At 39.1% G+C, this 22,189-nt stretch overlaps 1 protein-coding gene across 4 annotated transcripts in view; it reads left to right on the top strand.

The window, feature by feature from the left end:
• The window catches only part of DYNC1I1 (dynein cytoplasmic 1 intermediate chain 1), a 184,710-nt gene that overhangs the window by 24,712 nt on the left and 137,809 nt on the right, over positions 1-22,189 (top strand). For all 4 annotated transcript variants that reach the window (XM_039388634.1, XM_027749172.2, XM_027749174.2 and 1 more), the window contains exons 5-6: positions 15,337-15,396; positions 19,163-19,278. In XM_039388634.1, coding sequence (XP_039244568.1) covers positions 15,337-15,396; positions 19,163-19,278 — 176 coding nt within the window. The remainder of the gene's footprint in view (positions 1-15,336; positions 15,397-19,162; positions 19,279-22,189) is intronic.

Raw genomic sequence — 22,189 nt, 5'->3', positions numbered from 1 at the left:
AATGAAGACAAATTTACCTAAAGACTCTATTGGATCTTCTGTCACTGCCTGTTGCTCATTCAGGATAATCTACCTGACAAACAGGCAGATACTAGGTCAAACAATAACTCATTCATGAAAGTCGTGCAGCTCTTTTGTTGCACAGGAAGAAAAGCTGCATGGTCACAATGGTCCCTTCTGCCATGCAACCCATAGACTAGTAGTGCTGCTGTCCTGCAGGACCATTGTCCATTATCTCCAGCACAATAGCCAGAGCAGTGTTGTCTTTTCCCTGGTGCCATTCAGCTTCTTAGGGGATGGTATGAGGCGGACTGTGTAATAGCATTAAGTTATGGAATCATTTCTGTCTTGCACAGCCCAGGTTTCTGTGGGGTTTTTTTGCTGCTTTATGTTTAGTACTATTTAGCTATTTGTCATAACCTTTTCACAGGGCATAACACTAGGTTTCAGCAGCATTCCAGCTTCCCTCTGAGCCATGACGGTAACTGTAAGAATAAGCAGATGTTAGATGAGTAACAGTTCTAGAAATTGCTGACCGAATGCTTTCAGTTGAACAGGAGAGCCAAATATTTTTTTAATTTTTTTTTGTGGTCTTGGGGATCATTTCTGGATAGGTAGAGGTGTGTCATACTTTGATTCTGGTGCTGCTCTTAGTTATCAGGCTGCACTGAACAATTCATTGGAGCCCAGCTGTTGCTCAGAGAGCAACTTGCCTATCTCCACATTGCTTTGCACATTGCAGTTCGTTTTTCTGATGCCTGTGTTTCTTGTGCTACACAGATAGGACAGGAAAATAACATCATAGCCTGACCTGTCTCTGAATACATGGGTTATTGGTTCACAGGGCTTTCTGTTATTCAGATATGACTCATTTTCCACAAGGCAATGTTGCAGGATCCCATGAAGATCTCCTTGGAATCGAGTATGCTTGGCTCTTTCAGGATAAGTATTTTGTTTTGTTTAGTATTTTGTAAGCATTTTGATGATTCCCAGTGTCATATTGCTGATAGTCAGCTTATACAGACGCGCACAACTGAAATGTAGACTGGAATACATATGAAGAAAAGGGCTGAGGTAAAGGCATTTGCCAAGAGCTCCTGTGCCACAGCATGGTGTGAAACAAATTTGCCTCTTCAGGACTATTAATATGGAACTTCTTCATGATAACTATATGCATCTCCCTAGTGGATACTCTGAAATTTTGCTACCATAGTATGCCAGAGAGGATAATAGATATTGTATTAGAGCCATCATAAAACAGTGCCCACAAAGAGGCATGTTTTACTACTCAGTATACCTTAGGCATTCATAAATCTCATGTTCATAGCACTCTCAGCCATGAACTCCAGATTTGTGTCATCTGAAGAAGTGTACAAGGACAAACCTTGTACAATGCCTCAAAGCCAGGCAGCTCAATACCAGGTCTTGTGGGCTGAGCAGCTCCCTGGAAAGGATATCCTGGCACAGGTAGGGCCAAAGCACATGTGCTTTGCATGTCAGCTCAACTTTAGATAGCAGAAATACACCTGTGCTGGAAGGATGTGCTGCTGTGGCTGGGTAGATTTCAGTGCTAATACAAGCCTGTGTTGGTATGTATTCCTGTATTACTTGCACTTTGTCATGTGTTCACCCTGTTCACTGGCATATTGCACACTTGGAGTTTGTGGACCAAGGTGTAATTTATCTGTGTGGCCCATTTTGCCCTGTATGCTTCACTGCTCCTGTATGTTCCTAGCTGGGAACATGCTATATGTTCCCAGCTAGCTTCACCATCCTACAGTATGTTTGCACAGTAGCGTCCTATCTATTGTTGAGCTGAATTGTGTGGGCGTGCGTGCAGTGGAGTGCCCTGCGTGCAGCACTTTCCACTGTGCACTGAGGAACATGAGAATCCCATTAGGCTGGGTGTGAAGTTTCCCACCTGCCATCTGCTCAGTGAACTGCACCAGGCTCAGCTGCCTTGGACGTGTAAAGGTTAATGGTTGCCTTTCTTTCTGCAACAGTTTCATCTGTGCTCTTTTGCTTTCTAACTTGGGTGTTTTGCTGCCCGTATGTTTAGATACCTGATTATTTTGTGGGCTACCATAAAGACAAAGATGTAGGAAACACTTTTCATCTTCTGGTGGCTTCTTTCAGAGGATGGTTGATTCAGTGTGGTATTTTATCTGCTGTAAAATAGCGCAAGGTGGATTATTTTGTACTATTTCTCTCACAGTCCATTGAATTGTTTGGGTTTGTCTGGCTACAGCTACTCACTCTGTAATTATTGTTCTTGTTTGGATTAGGGCATTATGTAATACTTAGTTTAAATAGTTCTTACCTGAATTATGTTGTCATTTGTTTGATATCACAGGTTTTGAAATGTGTTTTATGCACCGATATCGATTAGCTTCCTTCAGTGTATGAAGTTCACTTACAGTGAAGCAGGGTCAGTCCTTCTTTAGATGAAACTGTAAATATTTAATGAAAATTCCTGTGAGAATGAGTTTGAGCATTAGGTAGCAAAGAAAACAAAAAAATAAAGGGAAATTAGATTTCTCAAAGAGATTTTGTAGCAGTAATGTGCTGGAGAAGTTAGACCACTCTGGAATCCTGATTGTCTCATCATCACTAGTTTTCTAATTCTACCTAAAATACATTACATGAGCAATCCTAGAAATAGAACAGCTGTCTGTAATGCTGGAGGACTTTTCTCTGAGGAGCAGTATTGACTTTGGCTATGGCTCTTGGCATAATTTTTTGTCCACTCTGTCAGTTCATCTTGCAGTTACTGTGACCTCTGAATGTTCCCAGATGCGTTCCAGAGAACATAGTAGCAGCTGTCATATTTGGTTGGATGTCCTTACTGATAGGGAGTTGAGAGCATGTCTTCTTCTCTCCCATTCTATTTTGAAGTTTGCTTCCAGTATTAGTCTGCATTCATGTATGTTTTCATCAGATGTGATTCTGAGTTGCTGCCATCTACCATGGCCACTTTGAGCCATTTAGTTATAAAAGGAAATACACTAGGATATGTTTTCCTTCGCTGTGTTGATGTTCACCCTCAATTTGTATTGGCTCAGTGCAGGAAGAAACAGATGTAATTCCAGTCCTTTTTCTGTGCAGCTTGTTATTTACTCACTTTTTAATAATTATTTGGTGTTCTGCTTTATAATGCAGCATCTAAACAACACAGTCTTGTGTTAATCCTACATTGCTTCATGTAGGATTACACAAACACTTCCTACTTCTCAGATGCACAATCAAAAGAAAAGAGGTAGCTCTAAAGCATCTGTGCACCAAGTGAATCAAAGCATGTCATTATTTTACAATTTTGTATTTAATCTCGCTTGCCATCAGTCAAGTAAAAAAACCAAAAAGGCATCTCTATTCCAGTGTGTTCTTACCACATATTATTTTAAATCAGAAAGATATTTTTTGTTTGCTGGTGTCTCATGAGTGCATCTAGATGTCATCAAAGTCTTTAGGTTCTGTGCTTTTTAGGGTTTTTGCTTGAAAAATCAGAATTGGTAACTCAGCTTTTATTTTCAATGTTTTGTTTTTAAACAGCTCCTTCCCTAGAACAGTAATATAACACAACAACAAGCTGAAGAAAGGTATCAGAATGCCATTCTCCCTTTTAAATGCCTAGTTTGCTGTTTAATTAGACAGGAAAGAAGGCAAAGGAAGAAGGTGGATCTTGGTCTCTATTTAATTTATACAGAAATGTTGGATTATTGTAGTAAATGATCTTTTACAGTCCATGCAGCGTATTTCCTATCTTGTGGAAAATATCTCTCATAGACATTAACAAAAATCATGTTCCTGTAAGATCTGCTAAAACCACTGCTAACAGAACCATATTGCCTCGGGCTTAGCTGCTTTATCATTAAGTAAATGCATTTGACAGGTTCTGTGCAATGATGCTGTTTCATTACTGCCACTCAGCTTTGCACGACCAGCATTTCATTGTGTTACCAGGTTCAGAAATGACAGGGATCCTTCTTCAGTTGCACCAGGACAAATGGGCCTGTATTATACTTCCTCAGGAGTAGCAGCTGTAACAGTTATTAGTAGCGGATTATTTTCTGTATGGTGGGGTTTTTTTTTAAAAATCAATTTATATGTACAAAATGGCTTTTAAATGGGTGCTTTAGTGGCATGCTTATTTCATAAATGGGTTGAGCCAAAGAGAAGCACAGAACAATGTAAAGACTCTGAGGGAGCTACAGGAAAGACTGAGGGAAAATAACTACTTTGTGGCAAATTTCACTTGAATGGTGTTTTATTCAGAAAAAGAAGGATTGTAACCCTAGGGACTGTTGTGGAGAGTCATGAGAAATGTCTGTTTGGTGGCTAGAGATAAACAGGATAGCCTGTGGGATGCTGGCGATGCCACTCTGTTTTGGTGGCATTGGGCTTGGTATGGGATGTTTGCCATTATATGGTAAAACAGAGATTAATACCACTCAGCTGTTAAATTTTTCCCATTTAGTTTTGTCTTGGCACACATGTTTAATTTTACAGTCTTAGGGGCCAAATCATGCCTTAAGCCTTCTTGAGCTGAATGGTGATGGCATCTGTAAAGCACTGAGAGCGTCACTCTGGCTGTCTCTGCTGTCTTTGCCCTAGGAACTCTGCCGCTTTCTAAAGCGATGCTGCAAATCTCTCACACTTCCCAACATCAGCCCGTTTACAGGATAGTAACGGGGGTGGCCAGTCTTCCTTACATGAGCACATTACGAGTGGCTGTGTCAAGTTGTTTACACATCATGGTTTGCCCTGCACAGATTAATATACAAGACTGGAGGATGGCAGATTTCTTATATTGTTTTCATTCCTTTTGTCCCTGCAGAAGAAGAACCACAGTCCTTCTTTATATTCAATGTATATTTAGTCCTAAAGCCTCTCCCTGCCACTTTTTAAATTCTTTTTTTAGCCTATAAACAGAAGCAGACACCTTAGGGACTGATATTTGGCAGTTGCTTTCAAGTGTCTGTATATCTGACCTAGAAAGTAGTGAGTGTTTTTCAGTGTGTGCCAGTTACAAAGTCAGAATGGTCCATATTAATTAGAATCATCTGCAATCCTTTTAGCATGTGAGCCTGTGGCATCATTAAGGATTTTCATGCTTTCATTCCTAAAGGATGGATAGAGTTCAGTCCTCCAGATCTTTGATTATTTTTCTCATTAGCAAGCATCTCCATGCTGTAAATTAAAGGAGAAGGGAAGATTGCCATTCCCAGGGTGCTTCATAAAGTGCCTTGGAAACCTGAGCCCCAGCTGCATCCAGAAAATATAATATTAATTTATAAAGCCCCACTTAACCATTTAGGTTATCAGCCCAGCTGTAGTTACTTCTCTCTAGTTATTTCTAAGCATATCATCATATATTTAGTCAGACAATCAGATGATTTTAGGGACTAAAACGCTAATCCTCTTAAAACAAAACAACTTATTTGCTAAGGCCAGCTCAGCTTAAACCGTTCTCTTGCACAGAATTTATTCTTAATTTAATTAAATTTAGTAAGATCACTTCCAATGTTAAACCGTTTAACATAGAGTGGTACAATTTGTGCATTCTCCTTCTCTAGCCTATTAAAAAGACCCTTAGAAAATTCCCATTCACAGTTTTATCTGGAAAAATAAAAAGAGGCTATGAATAGCTATTTTGTTAACTCAATTTTTAGGAATTTTCTTCAAATCTGTAAAATGGGAATTGCTGCCACTGGCAAGATATTGATAAATCTCCCTTTTTTTTTTCTTTTTCAAGGAGTTTCAAAACAGTCTAAGCATTCCATATTAAAGTTTTCATAAGCAGAACTTACAAAAATGAATAATTTTCCATTTAAAAGTGATTTTGATCCAGAGATTTTAGTTGTACTTATTTACTTTAGTAATTCAAACTCAGAAAATAATTTCTGAGCTGGTCTAACAAAAGTCGGATCATTGGGTCGTGACAACTTTTGAGGTTTTGACTGCTAATGTGAAAAATTTTTTCAACCGTAGCTGTGGAAAAAGATCTCATCCCCTTCTGGAAGGATTTTGCTGGTTTTAGAGCAAAATGAATTGTAAAAGGAAGGGAAACACTAGCTCTTCTTCCAGCTAGTAGTTACTGAAGGAAAATTGAAAATTTGCTGACATCTTTCACCTTCTTCTTCAGCTGAATAATACCAGACCTAAAAATTGTAGGTTCTAGCCCTTGTGTTACCCTCTTTGACTCCACTGAAAGGTTATGAATTACCTTTCCTAGATTTGACTACTAAATGTAGATTTTGTCTTTTATACATTTGTACCCAAAGCCCCTTGATGTTTATAAGAAAACTTTCCTTATATGCGTATCCATGTAATCTGTATCAAAGTGTCCTAATGTGAGTACAATGGTTCCTTTCAAGCATCTCTGAGAGCATATAGAACATCTCCTACCAAGTTCTTTCTTTACATTCGTGATCATTTGAGTTCTGTTTTGTTGCATATACTCTTGGTATGAAAACCAAGATGAAAATAGCGTTTTAAAAAAGAATTTCGGGGGTTTTCTATAGGAACAAAACAACTTGTGCCTTCCCCCTCCTGAACGTGTTTTTTATTACTGCACTTTCAAAATAAGCGTTCGTGATATCTGGCACTTAGAGTAAATCTGTGTCAGTTCTAACTGTTTGACCTTCTGTCCTTGCAGATCCAGCCTGCTGCTCGCAGTGACCCTCCTAATAAACCAGCATAAATTTACAGACTAAGATTTATGTAGGTATAGCATATAAATTGTGAGAGTGACAAGGTTCATTACATTGCCAGGAGACTATATTCTTTAATGTAGACCTGAATCAAAGGAAAGACTTTAAATATAGCAGATAAATTCAGCAGATTGGATGAATCTAACTGCTGATTTAGTTAGTGGAATTCTGTGAAATGGGAATCAGCAAGGTGTTGGTCCTGTTCTTACAATTGTTCATTCTGATTTAAGAGTCAAGTGGTTTTTGAAAACTACTAAATCCATTCAGCAGCATAGCCTTGATTTAAAAAGAATTTTGAAATATACTTGTGTTTTAAATATTATTTGTCCATAATTTTTCACAAATATGCCTAAAAAATAAGTAAATAGAGTATTTTAAACTCACGCCATTCTGAGAAGGGCTGTTATGTTTGCCAGGCAGCTGAAAGATAGCACTGTGCTCTCGGGGAGGTCAGAGTTGCTCTTTTTATTGGTGAAAACTGGAAGTCAGAGGTGTCAGCCTGCTTGGAAGTGTAAATGCAAATTCAAGCCTCTGACTGTGCTCCAATAGTGGTGCCAAACTCCTTGCTCTCAAAATGTATTATGGCATTTTATTCTATGATTATCAGTCCTGCTCTGAACACAAGAAGGCACAGGGAAGTAGGAGCAGACTTCTGCTCTACAGAAGTGTCTCACAAGTGAGTGTCTTGTTGAGTGGCACAAATCCTCCCTAACTGCTGATGGCCATCTTGCTTATAATGTGCCTCAGAAAACAAGTAGCACAAGGAAGGTATTTTCTTTTTGCCAATCCTTTCAAAGTGGAACAGATCTGCAAAACAGAGCACAGATGGCAGCAGAATAGTGGCTTAAATGCAAAGTATCTGTTGAGGCAAGTGGTACTTTTCCAACTCTGAGTAGTAGCTTTGAATATCCTTTTTTTGATGTACTTTGTTTTGGAGATACATTTTAAATGTACGGAAAATATCAGAAAGTGAAAACTATAGTGGAGAAAATAAAATTATAAAAATATAGAGGGAAAGAAATAAAAACAAATAGTTTATCTATACACAATATATTTTTAAACATCTGCAGTAATTTCTCATCATCAGTTTCTTAGTTCAGATCTATTTAATCAGCAGCAAATTAGGAACTTTGGAGAAATTGACACAACAAAGTAGGCAGAACTCTAAAATTTTAGCTAAATTTTAGGCAGCCTTAAATTCATTCTGACAATATTCAGACATTTTAAAAAAAAAAAAAAAGAAAGAAGGCTAGATACATGATAGATGACATGTTGAAATTGCAAATAATACTGGATTGCAATTTTGTGACAATATTTGCTATTATATTGAAAAAAATGTGTTCAAACACATCTTAATGTTTTATTCTGTTGGTGATTTTAAAATAGGTCTCATATCTTACAATTGTTGCATCAAGTATTTTTAAGATTATATGAGTTGGGTGGAACCTGGTTTTCAGTATGTTATCTGTGTAGAGGTGCACAGTGGTTAATGTAAGCAAATTCTCAATCTTTTGGAAACTGTAATCCAGGATTAAAATTGTAATTTTAAACATCAGGCTCCTCCTTACATCAAAGTCAAAAGCAAGAATCGTGTTATTCTCTGCAGTCTTGTGCTTTTTTGGTTAGCTTTTTTTTTTTCTAGTTCACTTCTTTTGCTAGTTGCATTTGAAGTTAGAAGGAAAGAGAGCATGAAGCAGATTGAAGCCTGTGGGCTCTCAAGGAGCTCTCCCGTCAGTGCAGACAGCCCCTTGGGTCTTCAGCAGGAGCTGGCAGGGAGATGGAAGGGAGAGCTCAGAATCACACAACCAAGGTGAGAGGGCACCTCTGGAGATCATCTGGTCGATCCCCCTGTTCAGAGCAGGGTTACCTAGAGCAGGTTGCTCACACTGTGCCCAGTTGGGCTTTGAAAGATGGAGACTCCTCAAACTCCCTGGTTAACCTCTTCAAGTGTTTGGCTACCCTCATAGTAACGGTGTTTTTTCTTAAGTGGAATTTCCTTTTCTCAATTTCTGTCCATTGCCTCTTGTCCTGTCACTGGGCACCAACAAGAAGAAGAGTCTGTCTACCTCTTCTTTACTCACACTCCCAAGTCACCCACACAAGTTAGTTGGCTGTAGCTGCCAAATTCTTTGTGGACAACCACCTCTAAAACCTACTCATAACTGGAGTCTAAGTTGGGGACCTGGAACAGCTGCATAGAGCAATCTCCTATCTTTCTGCTTGCATGCAGAGAGCTCACAGTGACGTTTACTGGTGGAGCACTTCATTTAGGTGCCTGAAGATAGCATAAATACCTACTGCAACATCAAGACCCCCTACTACCGCAGGTGGGGAGAATCGGATTAGTCACTTTCTCATCATTTTAGAAGCATTCCTTTGGTAAGCGAAGGTGCCTTGAGACTTCATGTGCTGTGGGTGACTCCATATGCTGTGGGAGAATCCCACCTTCATTTCTGGTCTCTTTGCTTTGGTTTAGTGACAGCCTCTGCTCTGCTTAATGGGATTTACTTTTGGTCTCTGAAAACCCTAGCATAGCTTAATCTGTGGAGTCATGACACAGTCTGTCACTGTATTTTAGGGTTAGGAGGCCATTGCTATTTCCCCCACAAAGGGTCATTTTAGGACGCTGTTGTTACTGCAAGGGGAGATATTTGGTTTGGGACCTGTCAGGTCTAATGTTGTTTCATTAGAGACACATATGAATATCTCAATTCAGCAGATACCTTGGGACTCAGTACACTGTCAGTGCAGTTTTCTCCTGGTCTGTAGAGCACAACAGCTCTTGGTGACAGGAGATGCCAGAATATGATGTTTGCTTTCCTTCAGTTCTGCTTGAAGTTGTGATTTGCGATGCTGCAAAGAGATTTCTGCCCTTCAAGAGGCCCCCTGGGAAAGCAAAGTTTGCTTTTATTCCTGTGAGTAATCTGTTTATCAAAAGTGTGAATTTTCAGGCCTGGTTACTCTTGACCTGGGAAAGGGGAGTGGGAGGAGAAAAGAAGTCATGCAGAACACATGTTCTGCAGCATCAGCAACAGATGAGGGAGGATTTGATTTTGGCTACAGGGAAGCAGAGTCAGAACTAAGCTGTCAGTATGTTGCACACTATTTGAATGAAAAGTGTTGGCTTGGGGCACTTAACCAGAGCCAAGTTCTATTGTGATATCACTGATTCCAGATATTAAATATCATTTTATGATGGTGATTTAATAAGTTTATATATTGTCACTGATGCCTTACGTGTTTCATATACTACAGCTGAGGCCAGACCCAAAGTTGCTTAAAACAGCTGAGAAGTTCTCATGGATTCCAGGCTGTTTTAGATGTCAGGCTCTGTGCTTCATTAATGCATTCCGAAGTCGGGAAGTTTCCAAAAGGTTTCAAATGTTTTATTATATCTTTATTTATTTTAGTCTTTTCCACATTTTTAATCTACATAATTGATATTATACAATCAGAGTAAAATCTTCTGGAAGTAAGGTTACACAGAGCATTATAACATATGGCAGAGTGCCTGTTCTTCCACAGTAATAATAGTACAGAAAAGGGAGTGGTTCTGTTCAAATTCTGTTTACCTCCCACCTTAAATTTTGCAATGGTCTCTCTTCTCCTAGAACAGTGTTCTGAATATCTTTCTAATGCTTTGGACATGAATTCAGAATAGATAGATGTAATAAGTTGCTTTACCATTGTGGTGGTTTGAAACTCCCAAGAATCTAATTTTTAAGTTCAAGCCCCCCCCTCCCACAGTTCACCCTTGTGAGAGGGTTTAGTGATGGTATGGACTTGATATCTTTTTCACCTCATGTGGAGAGTTTTCAGACAAAACACAACCATTCGTTATTGGGGAAAGGGGAAAATATACAAAGGTTTTTTTACACCCACATATATATTTACATTAAATTAAATTTCTCCTTTTCTTCAATGAAAGTCCAAGAAGAAAAGAGAAAAGTCTTTCTGTCACTCCTCAGGCCACAGTTCCTTCATTTCAGTTTTTTGTGGCACTTTGTTACTGTCCTCCATTTTTCCCAAGGGCAGCAGATTTAAATATAGCAGTCAGGATTTTTGTTCTTACTTTGTGGAAATTTCAACCCTGAGCCTGAGCCTTCAGGGAATTTCCTTGTAGATCTTCACTCCTCTTGGGTTAGAACATTGAAGGCAGCTTTCAGTTCAGTCTTACCAAAGCTCCTTTGCTCTGTCTCAGCTCAGTAGCATGATAGAAGCAGCAGCAGCAGCAGAGGGCACGGCCACCTCCTCCTCATTCTGTCCTGGCTCAGCTCTCAGGACAACTGCGAGTTTTCAGCTCCTTTCTCTCTCTCTCTAGCTGCTGCTGCATTTCGGGACTCCCTAAGGGTTTGGAAGTCCACCCCTCCTCTTCAAGGAGTCTCTGGGGTTTGGGAAAGTAATACAGTCTTACCCCAAACCAACTCTGTTGAGTTTTCCTCTGTTTTGTTGCTGGCTCTTCCTCCTGCAGGAACATCTCTGCGTCTTTCAGCCGGCTTCACGTTATCTCGTTGCTACTGGCCCCCTGCCTCCTCATGACTCAGATCATGGCTACCCACCTTCTACAACCATCCAATCCTTTAGTAAATGTATGACACCTGAGTTTCTTGCTTCTGTTCTTTCTACCCCTACCAACGGGTGAAAAAGAAGATGTATCAAAATTATCTGGTACTTTTTCAGTACTAAGCTGAAACAGCACCAGCATTAATACTCTCCTAAATTTGAGAAAAAAAATAGGTTAGTGAGGTAAGAACACAGAGAAAATACAGAATACTAAAATACACCTATCTAAAGGAAGAGAGTGAAAGCAAATCAGTTTACAGAGAAGATAATAACACTCGTACGTTGTCTACTTAGTGCAACATCTAAAAGCCCTCATTCCCTTTGTACTAATTTAGAACAACCAGTTATTTGGTAATACTTGCAGCTTTTTATCCTACAGTCAGCCACGGGCAGCTGTTGTGCACTGAACTTGTAAAAAGATGGATAACAGGGTGCTTAAACCCCAACACAGGGCTACTGTTTGCAACTGTGTGGGAGACTGATACAGCAGTGAGTTGGGTAGTTCTGATTAAGAAAGTGTCTGTGCTGTCTAGGTGGTGGAAATAGGTCGATCTGGCTTAGTCCTGACTGTGCTGCTCAGTGAATTTCCTCGTCCCCTTCCCATTGCTGGTGTCACTCAATTCACCCATGGGAGGAATCTGCAGGAGATTCATGGAAGGACTACAGGCTGCAAGGGAGCACTACTTTTACCTGCTTGTTCCCATTAAAATGTTCAGGTGAAATGTTTTTGATCTCTTCTACATATATCTGTGTCAAAAGCTATTGAATACATTCAGGGAAAATTTGACCAACTTGTGCTCTCTGAAAGGGTCTGCAGTGGGAGCACCTGTGCCTGACTGCTGACCAAGCAGCTCTCCTAGGTCATGTACTTGTCTTCAGGGTCTGTGATTTTACCCTCTCTACCTCTGTCTTTGCATGACTTGAAGTCCCAAAGCTTTTTCAGTTTTCTTTTATGAAGAAGAAAGAAAGAAGAGGAACCAGCACCTAATCCTTTTCCTTGCGATAAAGTCTCTGGAGGAAGAACTCGTGCACTAGATTTGCAAAAGATTGGCAACAACTTTTTTGCTGAAATCTAATGGCATTTCACAATCCCAACTGAGAACTGTCCATAGGAGAATAGGTATAATTACAATGCTCATTCATATGATCAAGGAATGTCATATGCTATGTCTGCTCATCACAAACAGATTAGCTTTAATTTTCTAGTCTGGATGACTGCACAGGTTACTCAACATTATCTTTGGTTTGCTAATCCTCAAAGAATCTATTTCTTTTTTGATGTTATTGCCATGGAAACTGGCTAAATTGCAGATCCAGATTACATCTTTACTGTTCACTCACTTTCATTTTGGTCTGCGGACTTCCTTTACGTACTAGGAAGATGCAAGGAACAAATCAATATTGTTCCTTGAAACACAGAGTCACTCCTTGTGCTCTCCAGCCTTCAGTATGTGGGTGTAGCCACTTGTGTTCTCTCTCTTAGGGCAAGAGACTGGAAACCTGAAGGTCTGCTACCTGCAGCTTCATTTTCTGCAATAACATTGCTCAGCCAAGCTTGAGAGGACAACTCAGCAGATTGCTTTCTTATCTGTTTCTCAAGACTTTGCAAGTATGCACACAGTGATGCAGAGAGAACAGTTACCATTTGGAGCACAAATTTAGGAAGTGTTTTGCAGATGCACTAAAACTGTTGAAAACAGGTATAATCAGGAGTCAAGGAGAATTGCTATTAAAAGTGTCAAGAGTGGTGAAGGCTCCATGTCAGAATCCAGATAATGAAGCACTCAAGGGAAGAACATGTCTCTACTATATGTCTGCATGGAACAAATGATGGCACAAACCATAGGTGTTACTGTTCTCATGTTTTTGGGATTTGAGTGCTGTCTTGAGTGTGGAAGATCTCTAAATTTATTTTGTTTAGGCATTCATCTAGGTACCAGGTAAACAGGCCCTCTCTTGTGACCTGGATGGATTCTTAGAGGTGAAATGTAGAGACTACACCTCTTTAGAGACCTGTTGCAAGCTCTTGTTTTAATCAAATGATAATGGAGTTCCTTCTGATGAAATGGCCTTTTTTCCTTGGGAAATTTTGTATGTTTGAAAGTGAATGTTGGGGGGAAGAAATTGAAATGAGTTACATATATTTTCTTTTAAGTGTTTGGAAAACCTGGATATGCATGTATAAGTAGCCCCTAGGCAGCAATAAGATTAGAAACTGGCACTTACATATTAAGTAAGTGATTGGTATGCTGCCAACCTTGGTGATGTTACAAGTGTAATCTTCACACAGATAGCATTTTTTAGAGGATCTATAATTTGTTAGTCACTGATGCCTTTGCCTTGCATCAGGCATTCAGGTCTTATGTCCACTTTCCACTGTACTTGCACTGCAGTGTAGTTACAAGGAAAAAATGTGTTCTTTATTGTTGTATTTCTTTGTCTCTGAACCTTTTGTAATACAGTTTCATTTTGGAGAAGTCTTTCACTATCAATGGGAAGTCTTTTATCCCAATAGACATCACTATGGATCATAAGAAGTTGAGGGAAATAAGTGCCCTTATGCTGCATGAGAAAGCAGCTTTGCATTACAGTTTTTCATTCTGTTTCTATGCAAAGGATGTTGAGATTGCTTCTCTTTCACTCTGACATGACAGAGTGCAACATATGCCCTTGTCTGTCTCTCCAGAGAGCGAGTTAACATTGGTAATAGAATGGGTGAGTTTACTAAGAATAGGAGGTAGAATAATTATTTGGCTTTAAGAGATCTATTTCTAACCTATTTCAATAACTTCTTAGTTTATACGAGTGCTTCATTGGCAGAGGTTGCTGTTGTTGCAGAAAGGCTTGCATAAATGGAGCATGGCTGGTTATATGGCTGTTTTTGGCTGAACCTGGTAATATTATGTTCTTTGTATCCTCAAAATTTGCATTCAGAAGAAATGAGAGGAGCTTTTAATTTTGTCAGCTGTCATTATCCAGTGTGTTTGCATGATTCACCTGCTTTAGTGAAGGAGGACTTTGCTAATGAGAGCAGTGCATAATCTAGTGTTCATACTACAGGAAAAGGTGCTCAGGAGCCAAACGTGTGTTCCTGATTCTGTCATGGATTCTGGCAGTTTTCTTGCATATAAAATGTGGCTTCCTGAGGGTGAAAAAACTAAATAAAATTAGGAGCCAGGGAATGAGCAGGCACTTTGAAAATGTTGGCCTCGATATGTCAATTTTTGCATTTCTGAATTGGAGGATTACAAGTATTTTATAGGATTCTGGAAAGGCTCTGTGAGTGTTTGCAAAGTGTTTTAGAGCTGGTAATAGGGCAAGTTGCACTGCAATGCAGGGAGCAACGTCTTCAGATCACACCTCTTGAGCATTCGTACAATTGGTGACAGCCTCATATGACAGCAATCCATTAAGAGACTGTCATAGATCTGATTTTCCCAGATGTATCATTCCCATCTTCCCCAGGGATTTTATCTGGAGGAAAAGAAGAAGAATTTGTTTGTTTGTCCCAGATGCCCCCAGAGTATGTCAGAGCTGCTGTTCAATGTTCCATTTGTTGTCATATGCGTTATGTGACATTCACGCCCAGAGCACTGTTGCACAAGATGGTTGACTGTCCATGTCAGGGGGTTGTGAAGGGATAGACTCTTCAGTGGAGTTCATGGCAAGTGCTCAGTCTACCTTATCAAAAAAACATAAATAAATTGTGCCTGCAGATTTTACAGGTTATTGTGATTGCATCAACCATAGTTAAAGAATTAGAAATCTTTCAGGAAAAGGAAAAAAACCCGACTCCATGTTTAATTAATCAATATCTGACAGGAAATCCAGCTTCTTCCCTTTTTTTACCAATAATATTTAATTTTAATAAGTTGCCTGCCCTTTCACAGTTTGACATACAAACCTTGTTTGACATATGGTGGCTGTTGCTTGCACTTGGAAGTTGAATGTACTACATAGACCATGTAACTAATGAGATGGGGTTTTGTTCATCCTTTCAGTTAATTTTATGTGTTCTTTTTTTTCCCTCCCCTTCGTGCTGCACGGCTGATTACCATCCTAGGACCTTGCAATGGGACACAGACCCCTCAGTGCTGCAACTCCAGTCTGACTCTGAACTTGGGTATATGTCAGCTCTTTTTGTTATAAGTTATTTCTTTGCAAGAATTATGTTGAAAATGCTTCCTAGTTGAGCTGGTTGTGTGTGAGATTTTTATTTGCTTTGTCGACTCAAAAAGACCATAGTTTAAGTTTTCTTTTTTTAGTTTCATAAATAAGAAGCCTCAGCAAAGCCATTGTTGTAGAAAAAAACCCCAACTATTTAAATAATCTCATGAAAAGATAAGTTGCTGTTTCTGTTGCTTGAAACACAATACAAATAACTATTTCATTATAGATGAAATGTTATTATTGTGGCACATATATGCATGTACAGTTACATTGATCTTGTTTGTACCTGTTGATTCAGACTGTTCTCTCTGAATCATTTGCAAGGTACTTTGCCCCCTCCTTTCTGTCTGCCCTAGTTATGCTGTTTCCACATGCAGTAACAATTTCCTGGTTTTCATTAGGCATTGTGTATGTGCTTATAATTGTACACTTAAATATGATCATAACACAAGAGTAATTGCCATCTTAGTTGAGTTCAGGCCAATCAAGATTTTTTTTGAATTGTACTAGAGCTAAAATAAATATTTTGTAGTTTGGGATGGAACTTCTTTACCCCAAGCATGTGAAAAAAAATCATTAATTTAAATAATTTAGAAATGCTTACCTGCAGAGATATTTAGGATAAACTGTTCCTCTAAAAGCATAGGTAGCAGTACTTAAAGTTCTTCAGAGCTTGAGTCATAGGCAAAACCAAATCACTATCTCGAAAAATTTGCTCTACCTATGAACTTACAGGCTTTCCTGTCTGAGTGTCCTGGCAAGTGTCTTGTGCTTTTACTAGTTTGTATGCTAGTTCATTCACCATACTATAAGAAAACCAACAATTTCCTTTAACTGCTGATTGACAGTGCTCCCAGCTGCAGTTAGGGATGTTATGGCTATTCACCAGGAAAGATCAGAAGGAGAATATCCAGAATCTCAGCTGTTTTTTTTTTCCAGAAGTTTGGGTAAAAGATGAGCACGCCTAGGAGCAAAGTTCCTCAAAGAGTTGTGCAAAGCAAGTCCCTTTATTTGACTCATGAAAAGATAACCCTGTATATAGCTATGAGACTTCAATCATTTATGAGCAGTGAGTGCAAAGGCAAGAAAGAAGCATACTGAAGAGCAATCCATAGGTAAACACTTTAATGGAGGTTCTGCCCCTTTGAAAGAAAAATGTCTTCAAAACCAAAGCAGAGTTAAACTTTCTTCTAGTGTCATAAGACTAGATAAAAAAACTCCAAAATCCAATGCAAAAGAAATTCTGCAGTCAGCAAATACATGATATGTGCAGCAAAACACTTCTAGCAGATACATCTTTCTTCTGGTACCTATAGACAGAGGAACCAATTTTATTGGGTGGACTTTAGTTACTGTCCTTCTACTCACATCCCATTGGCAGTTTTGAAAGGAATCCTTCAAAGCTTAAGTGCTCTCTAAGATGAATATTCAGGTAATATATAAGAATTATGAGCAGCTTCGATGAAAAATGGGGATAAGAAAACAATAGACAGTTTAGTGTTGCCCTAAAAAGAACTAGAGACTAGAACATTACAGTTCATATTTGATAGAGTCCAGATACTGAAAGGATGCACCAATTGTCTCCAAGTGCTTGGCTAGGCCAACTTTTAGTTACACAAGAACAATTACGGGTTGCTTTACAGGGGCAAAAAATAATCAGGAGATCATGTTACTTCAGATGAAGGAGGACTTCCCTATCTTCACCAGTAATTACTACACTATGGGTGGCACAAGGCATTTGTACAGGCAGCAGCAATGTCTGAACTGTAAATGTTTTAGGTGAAAAATTCCACACGCCGTCTCAGCACAGTGCTCTGGGATTTAGCTCACTTCTTGGATAGCAGGGTACAAAGAGATTAAACCAACCAGCTGTTTAATCCAGCTAGCTGTTCCCCCTCCTCATGTGAGGAGATACAGAATGACCTCATGTGAAACTGTTGTTAGAATTACGTGAGGTTCTAATTAGGTCTAGATTAGACACATAATTATTTAGGGATTACACTTAACCAAGACCACTGTCAAGAGACTTTCAATGCAGGAGGCTTAAGATTCTCGGTAAATGGAAAGAGTAGCCTGGGGCAGCAGGGGACTGGTTACATAGGAAAATCTAACTGACCAAATTAGGTTGCACATCTGGTGTTAAAGAAGGGAAAAACACATCAGATACTGCTCATATTTATTAAAGCTTGAATTCACACAGACCCTCAGTTAAAGCAGCTACAAAAATGTAAAACTACTAAAACTTCTGTTACCTTAAGAAGCTTTTCTGCCCCCAGTAACAAGGTAGAAGTTTTTCTGTAAAATTTTCTGACAATTGTTCACATTGGCAAAGTCACAGATGGTTGTAAGGAGGGAGACTTGTTAATTTTTCATCTTTGTAAAGAGCTCAGAGCCATAACAACTGTTTCTGCTCTAGTCGTTTGTTACACGATACAGCTGATTGGTACTGATGAATCTAATTGCATTCAGCTTAATAACAACTCAGCCAGTAAGATAGAACAGAAAAATATATAGCTGAGGTAGCGTTAACCACCTGAAAAGTTCAGTAGGTGTTATCCAATGATGACAGTTTCTTTTTGAGACTTCCATTTCCTTTCAGGTATCAATCTTAATTGAATACTGACACCATTGTAAATTAATAAGATAAAAATCCCTTTGACTTCTGTTCTTCTGACAGTCTGGAAAATGAAGAGGATATGGCTAATGTGCATGAATTTTCTGCTTTTCAAAGTTGTTCTCTCTAATAACATGACAGTTGAGAAACATTGTGTCCATGAATTTATTTCCCATAAATGCACAAACGTGCTCACACTTGCAGATTTAGGCAACTGGACTTACTCAATTGATTTGTTTATTATGCTTGCATTCTTTTCTCTGACGAAAATTGACATATTTTCCAAACACTTGCAAGTAATCATTTGTATATTCTTCACTTCCTGCAAACAGAAAAATAATATTCAGGAAATAAACTTATTTCCCACACACACACACACTGTTGAATGAACTGTGTACAACAAAGTATTCATGACCATGTCTCTCTTCTCTTTCCCTTACCCACTTACAGTTGGCTTCACTGATTTATTTCATATGATTTATTTAGAGTAAGGGAAGTAGTCAAAAAAGAAGGCTATTCTTGCCCTGTTCCAGTTGTGTTTTAGCTCTACTTCAGCCCTTGAATTAGGACTTTATTAATCATAAACCTACATCAATTCCACTATTAATGACTCCTGTGGAAGGGAGAATCTCCTTTATAGAAATCACCCAACTTGCCAATTAAAAGCTCTATTATTGCTCTCAGCTGAACATCTGACAGTCCTAATCTGGTGTGGTTTACACCTACTGTGCCCTTTCCATTGTTGTGTTTCCCAAGCTGAGGATGAACTCTTTTGAGCAGGCAGAACGTTGTAGTAATGATGGCATGAAAGAGAATTTTGTTGCATGCTAAGAAGGGCGCAAGCAGGTCATTTCTCACTCCCATTTACAGTCCCTCTCAGCAGCATGATCTAGAGGTTCAGTAACTGTACTTTATTATGGCAAATGGTTCTCAGGTTAATTTTGTTCACTGCAATTAGGTACTTCTCATGCATACTGTATTGTGTTTCATCTTAACAAACACCAAAGTATTTTTTTATTCTGTTCATAAAAGCAAACACTTGTGTTCCTGCTGCTGATTTACATTTAATGTGACTAACCTTTTGATGTCATGTATTCCACCTTAGACGCAGACTGCACAAACTAGGGGTGTCAAAGATTACCCAGGTTGATTTCTTACCTCGGGAGGTGGTATCATACTCCAAGGAGACACAGACACCTCTTGCCACACATCAATCTGAAGGTAAGATATTTTTTTCTCAAAAAACATTTTCATAGGAAGTTAGTATTTGAGTGAGAGAATGCAACAAAACTAATAGTAAATCATAATATAGCTGTTTATCATGTATTTTCTGCAAGCCAGGTATTGTTTATGAGATTAATGGCTGTTCTGGTGAAAATAATTATAATAATGACTTTAAATGCAGGTAGAACCAAACTGCTTCTGACTTACAATAGGTTGTGCTTAGACAGTAGTTTAATGGGAACATATTTTCAAATAAATAATTATTTGAATATAATTAAAATAGTGTTTTATTCAGGTTTTTTTGCTTTCTCAAGGAAGTTATTCATTCCATGCTTTGCAAAGAGGCAGTCTTTGAAAGTTGCCCTCAGTTGTTTGGTCAGTGTCCCCCTGCCATAGGTGAGCTTAGGAGAAGCTGTAGCTTATCTCCATGTACTGAAAAATGAGGTTTGCATACTTTGATATGGATGGTCTTACTTTCCCCCTGGTGACATCATGCTGAAATATGTCCTCCTGGAGGTGTTTGTTAGCTGTTTGGCTTTCCTGTTGATAAATAAATACATGGAGTAGGTAGGGAAGTGATGATGTATCTGTTCCATAGATTACACACTTGCCAGTTTTGTACTGCAAAATGCTGATTGCAGGTCAGTATGGTACCATTTAAACTGAATTCAAAACTGTGCCTTAGCCTGTGATCTACACGCTATTACAAAGCAGGTAGAAGAAAAAAAACTGATGACAGTCTTGACTGTAATTTTTGCTGTTAACAATGAAGGACCAGAAAAGTTCAACAACTCGGTGCTTTTTGCAGCAGATAGTGTAAAACTTCACCAGGTTCCGTGCAGAGAAGAAAAATACTCAAGTAGGTTCAGAAGGTGGTGCTGGTGGTAAATCTCTTTAAATATAAGTTACTGTCAGGAAAGATAGAGTGATAAACATAGCCAGCTTTTTTTTTCCTGCAATTGGGTTACCAGGTCTGCCTTAGGAACCAGAAATGGAAACTGCTGAGCCAGATTCTGAGATTCTCCTTTCCTGGACCACAAGTTTACCCTGGTTATCTGTGGACTTAAATAGTCCTTCAAACATAGACAACCCTGTTGCTTGGATGATACTCACTGAGCATCATGTCCAGAGAGCTTTTCCTGCTCATAAGGAGAGGCTGTCTCAGAATCAATCCAGCCTCAATCCAGCTCATCTCTCCTTGTCTCTCTGCTGGCTGCTGAAGCTTTGATGGGGATTGCCCCTGAGTCCTTGGTGCTCAACCCTGCATCGTTATCATGGAGTTGTCTTTAGGTCAGACAGAAAGGGTGCCTTTCCTCACTGACACAGGGCCTTTATCCAATGGAAGAACCTATGGATGTGGGGAATTTAAGACTTGGCTTTGATGTGTTTGCCTCCCTCAAAGTTCCAACTCCAGCACTCACTAGCTGACCTGCCTTTCTGAACAGACCGACCTCTCTTGAGGAAGCATCTTCTTCCAGTAAGATCTTCTTGCTTTTTTTTGTCAAGGAGCTCTTCAACTATTACAAAATCCTTTTCTTGGCTAGACAAGAGGACAATCTCCTACCCTTCAAGGAAAAAAAACCCAAACAGCAGTGTGATGCAGTGGAGCCTGGCAGTCAGGACAGTAAGCAGAGAGGGCAGTGTCATTTGTCTTGGTCCTACCAGCACAAAGGAAGCTCACTTATTCCTCATATGTATGAAAGACAAGTGCAAACATGGACTTTAAACTGCCTAGGCCAAAACTCTGATGGAAGAGATCAAATGGAGATATGTGGTTTTGGCGACTGGATTTGTTATCTTTTATATTTTCGGTGTCATTACAGCCAAGGAAAAGCACCAACAATAGTGAGGTATTTTACATTCTTAAACACAGGGAAAATATCACCCAATCACTTCACTCAGGTGCATGATGGAGAGAAAGTCTAACATATTTCCTTTCAAATCTGCTGCTAGGGAATTTTCGGCACGCAGCTTGGATGCGGGTATGGCTGTGCATCAGTGAAAGAGAGTCAGGAAAGTCAGGTTCCATTGAAAGAGTATTTAGTTGGAAACTGTCTAGGGGGTAAATAAGCACTGTGATTTTGGTCTCCCGGGTCTGATGGAAATGAATTCTCATGTTTTCAATTTCCCAAGCCTCTTTATAAATGTTGAGCCCTTCATACTGTTACTCTAAACATAAACAGCAAACAGAGGGGAATTCCTCGGGAAAGCAGTTTTGAGAAGTCTCTACACTGTTTCTATGCATTCATGTGATAAAATATAGTCATTATCTTTACAAGATAAATTGCTAGGCCATTACTATGGTTATGGGCTCAGTTATTCAGCATCTGAAGCCTTATAGTTTGATAATAGAAAATAAGAAACCTCTTATTTACTTAGATGAGTCTGACTTCAACTTTCAGAATTCACTCTTTCTCTACCTGCCTTGAATACTGGAAATGTCAAAATGCAGAATTTTAGGATGAGAATGTCATGTGCTTGCTTCTTGTTTGGAAAACAACTAATGAAGGGTACAGCTGGTTGGAAAGATGGGTGAAAGAGGATTTTGAGAGTCCATTCAAAGTTCTTTAGCTTTTTTGAAATGTCAGTATCAGGTTTTCTGCATATTGCTTCTCCAGAGAAAAAGAAAGAAACTCTGAGATACTTTAAACCTACGGCTGTTCTGGAGCTCAGTGGATGTAGGCCTTTGTAGTAATGGCTATTGCCCACCAAACCTTATAAAACTGGTAAAGGAAGGGTTCACTCTGGTAAGTGCATGTGGTGCCAGAAAGCCAGATGCTATATGCAGTGAAGTCTCAGCTTGTCAGCTGCTAATTTTAGAAGAAATAATGTGGCATTATTCTTCACTGTATAAAAACAGATTAATTCCTCTTTTCAGAACAGGTAATTTGCTTTATTTCAGAGGAAT

This window comes from Pipra filicauda, unplaced genomic scaffold (genome assembly GCF_003945595.2).
Source record: "Pipra filicauda isolate LSUMZ 115617 unplaced genomic scaffold, ASM394559v2 scaffold66_size7647185_pilon, whole genome shotgun sequence".
Lineage (NCBI taxonomy): Eukaryota > Metazoa > Chordata > Aves > Passeriformes > Pipridae > Pipra > Pipra filicauda.
This window is presented reverse-complemented; position numbering and strand designations above follow the sequence as displayed.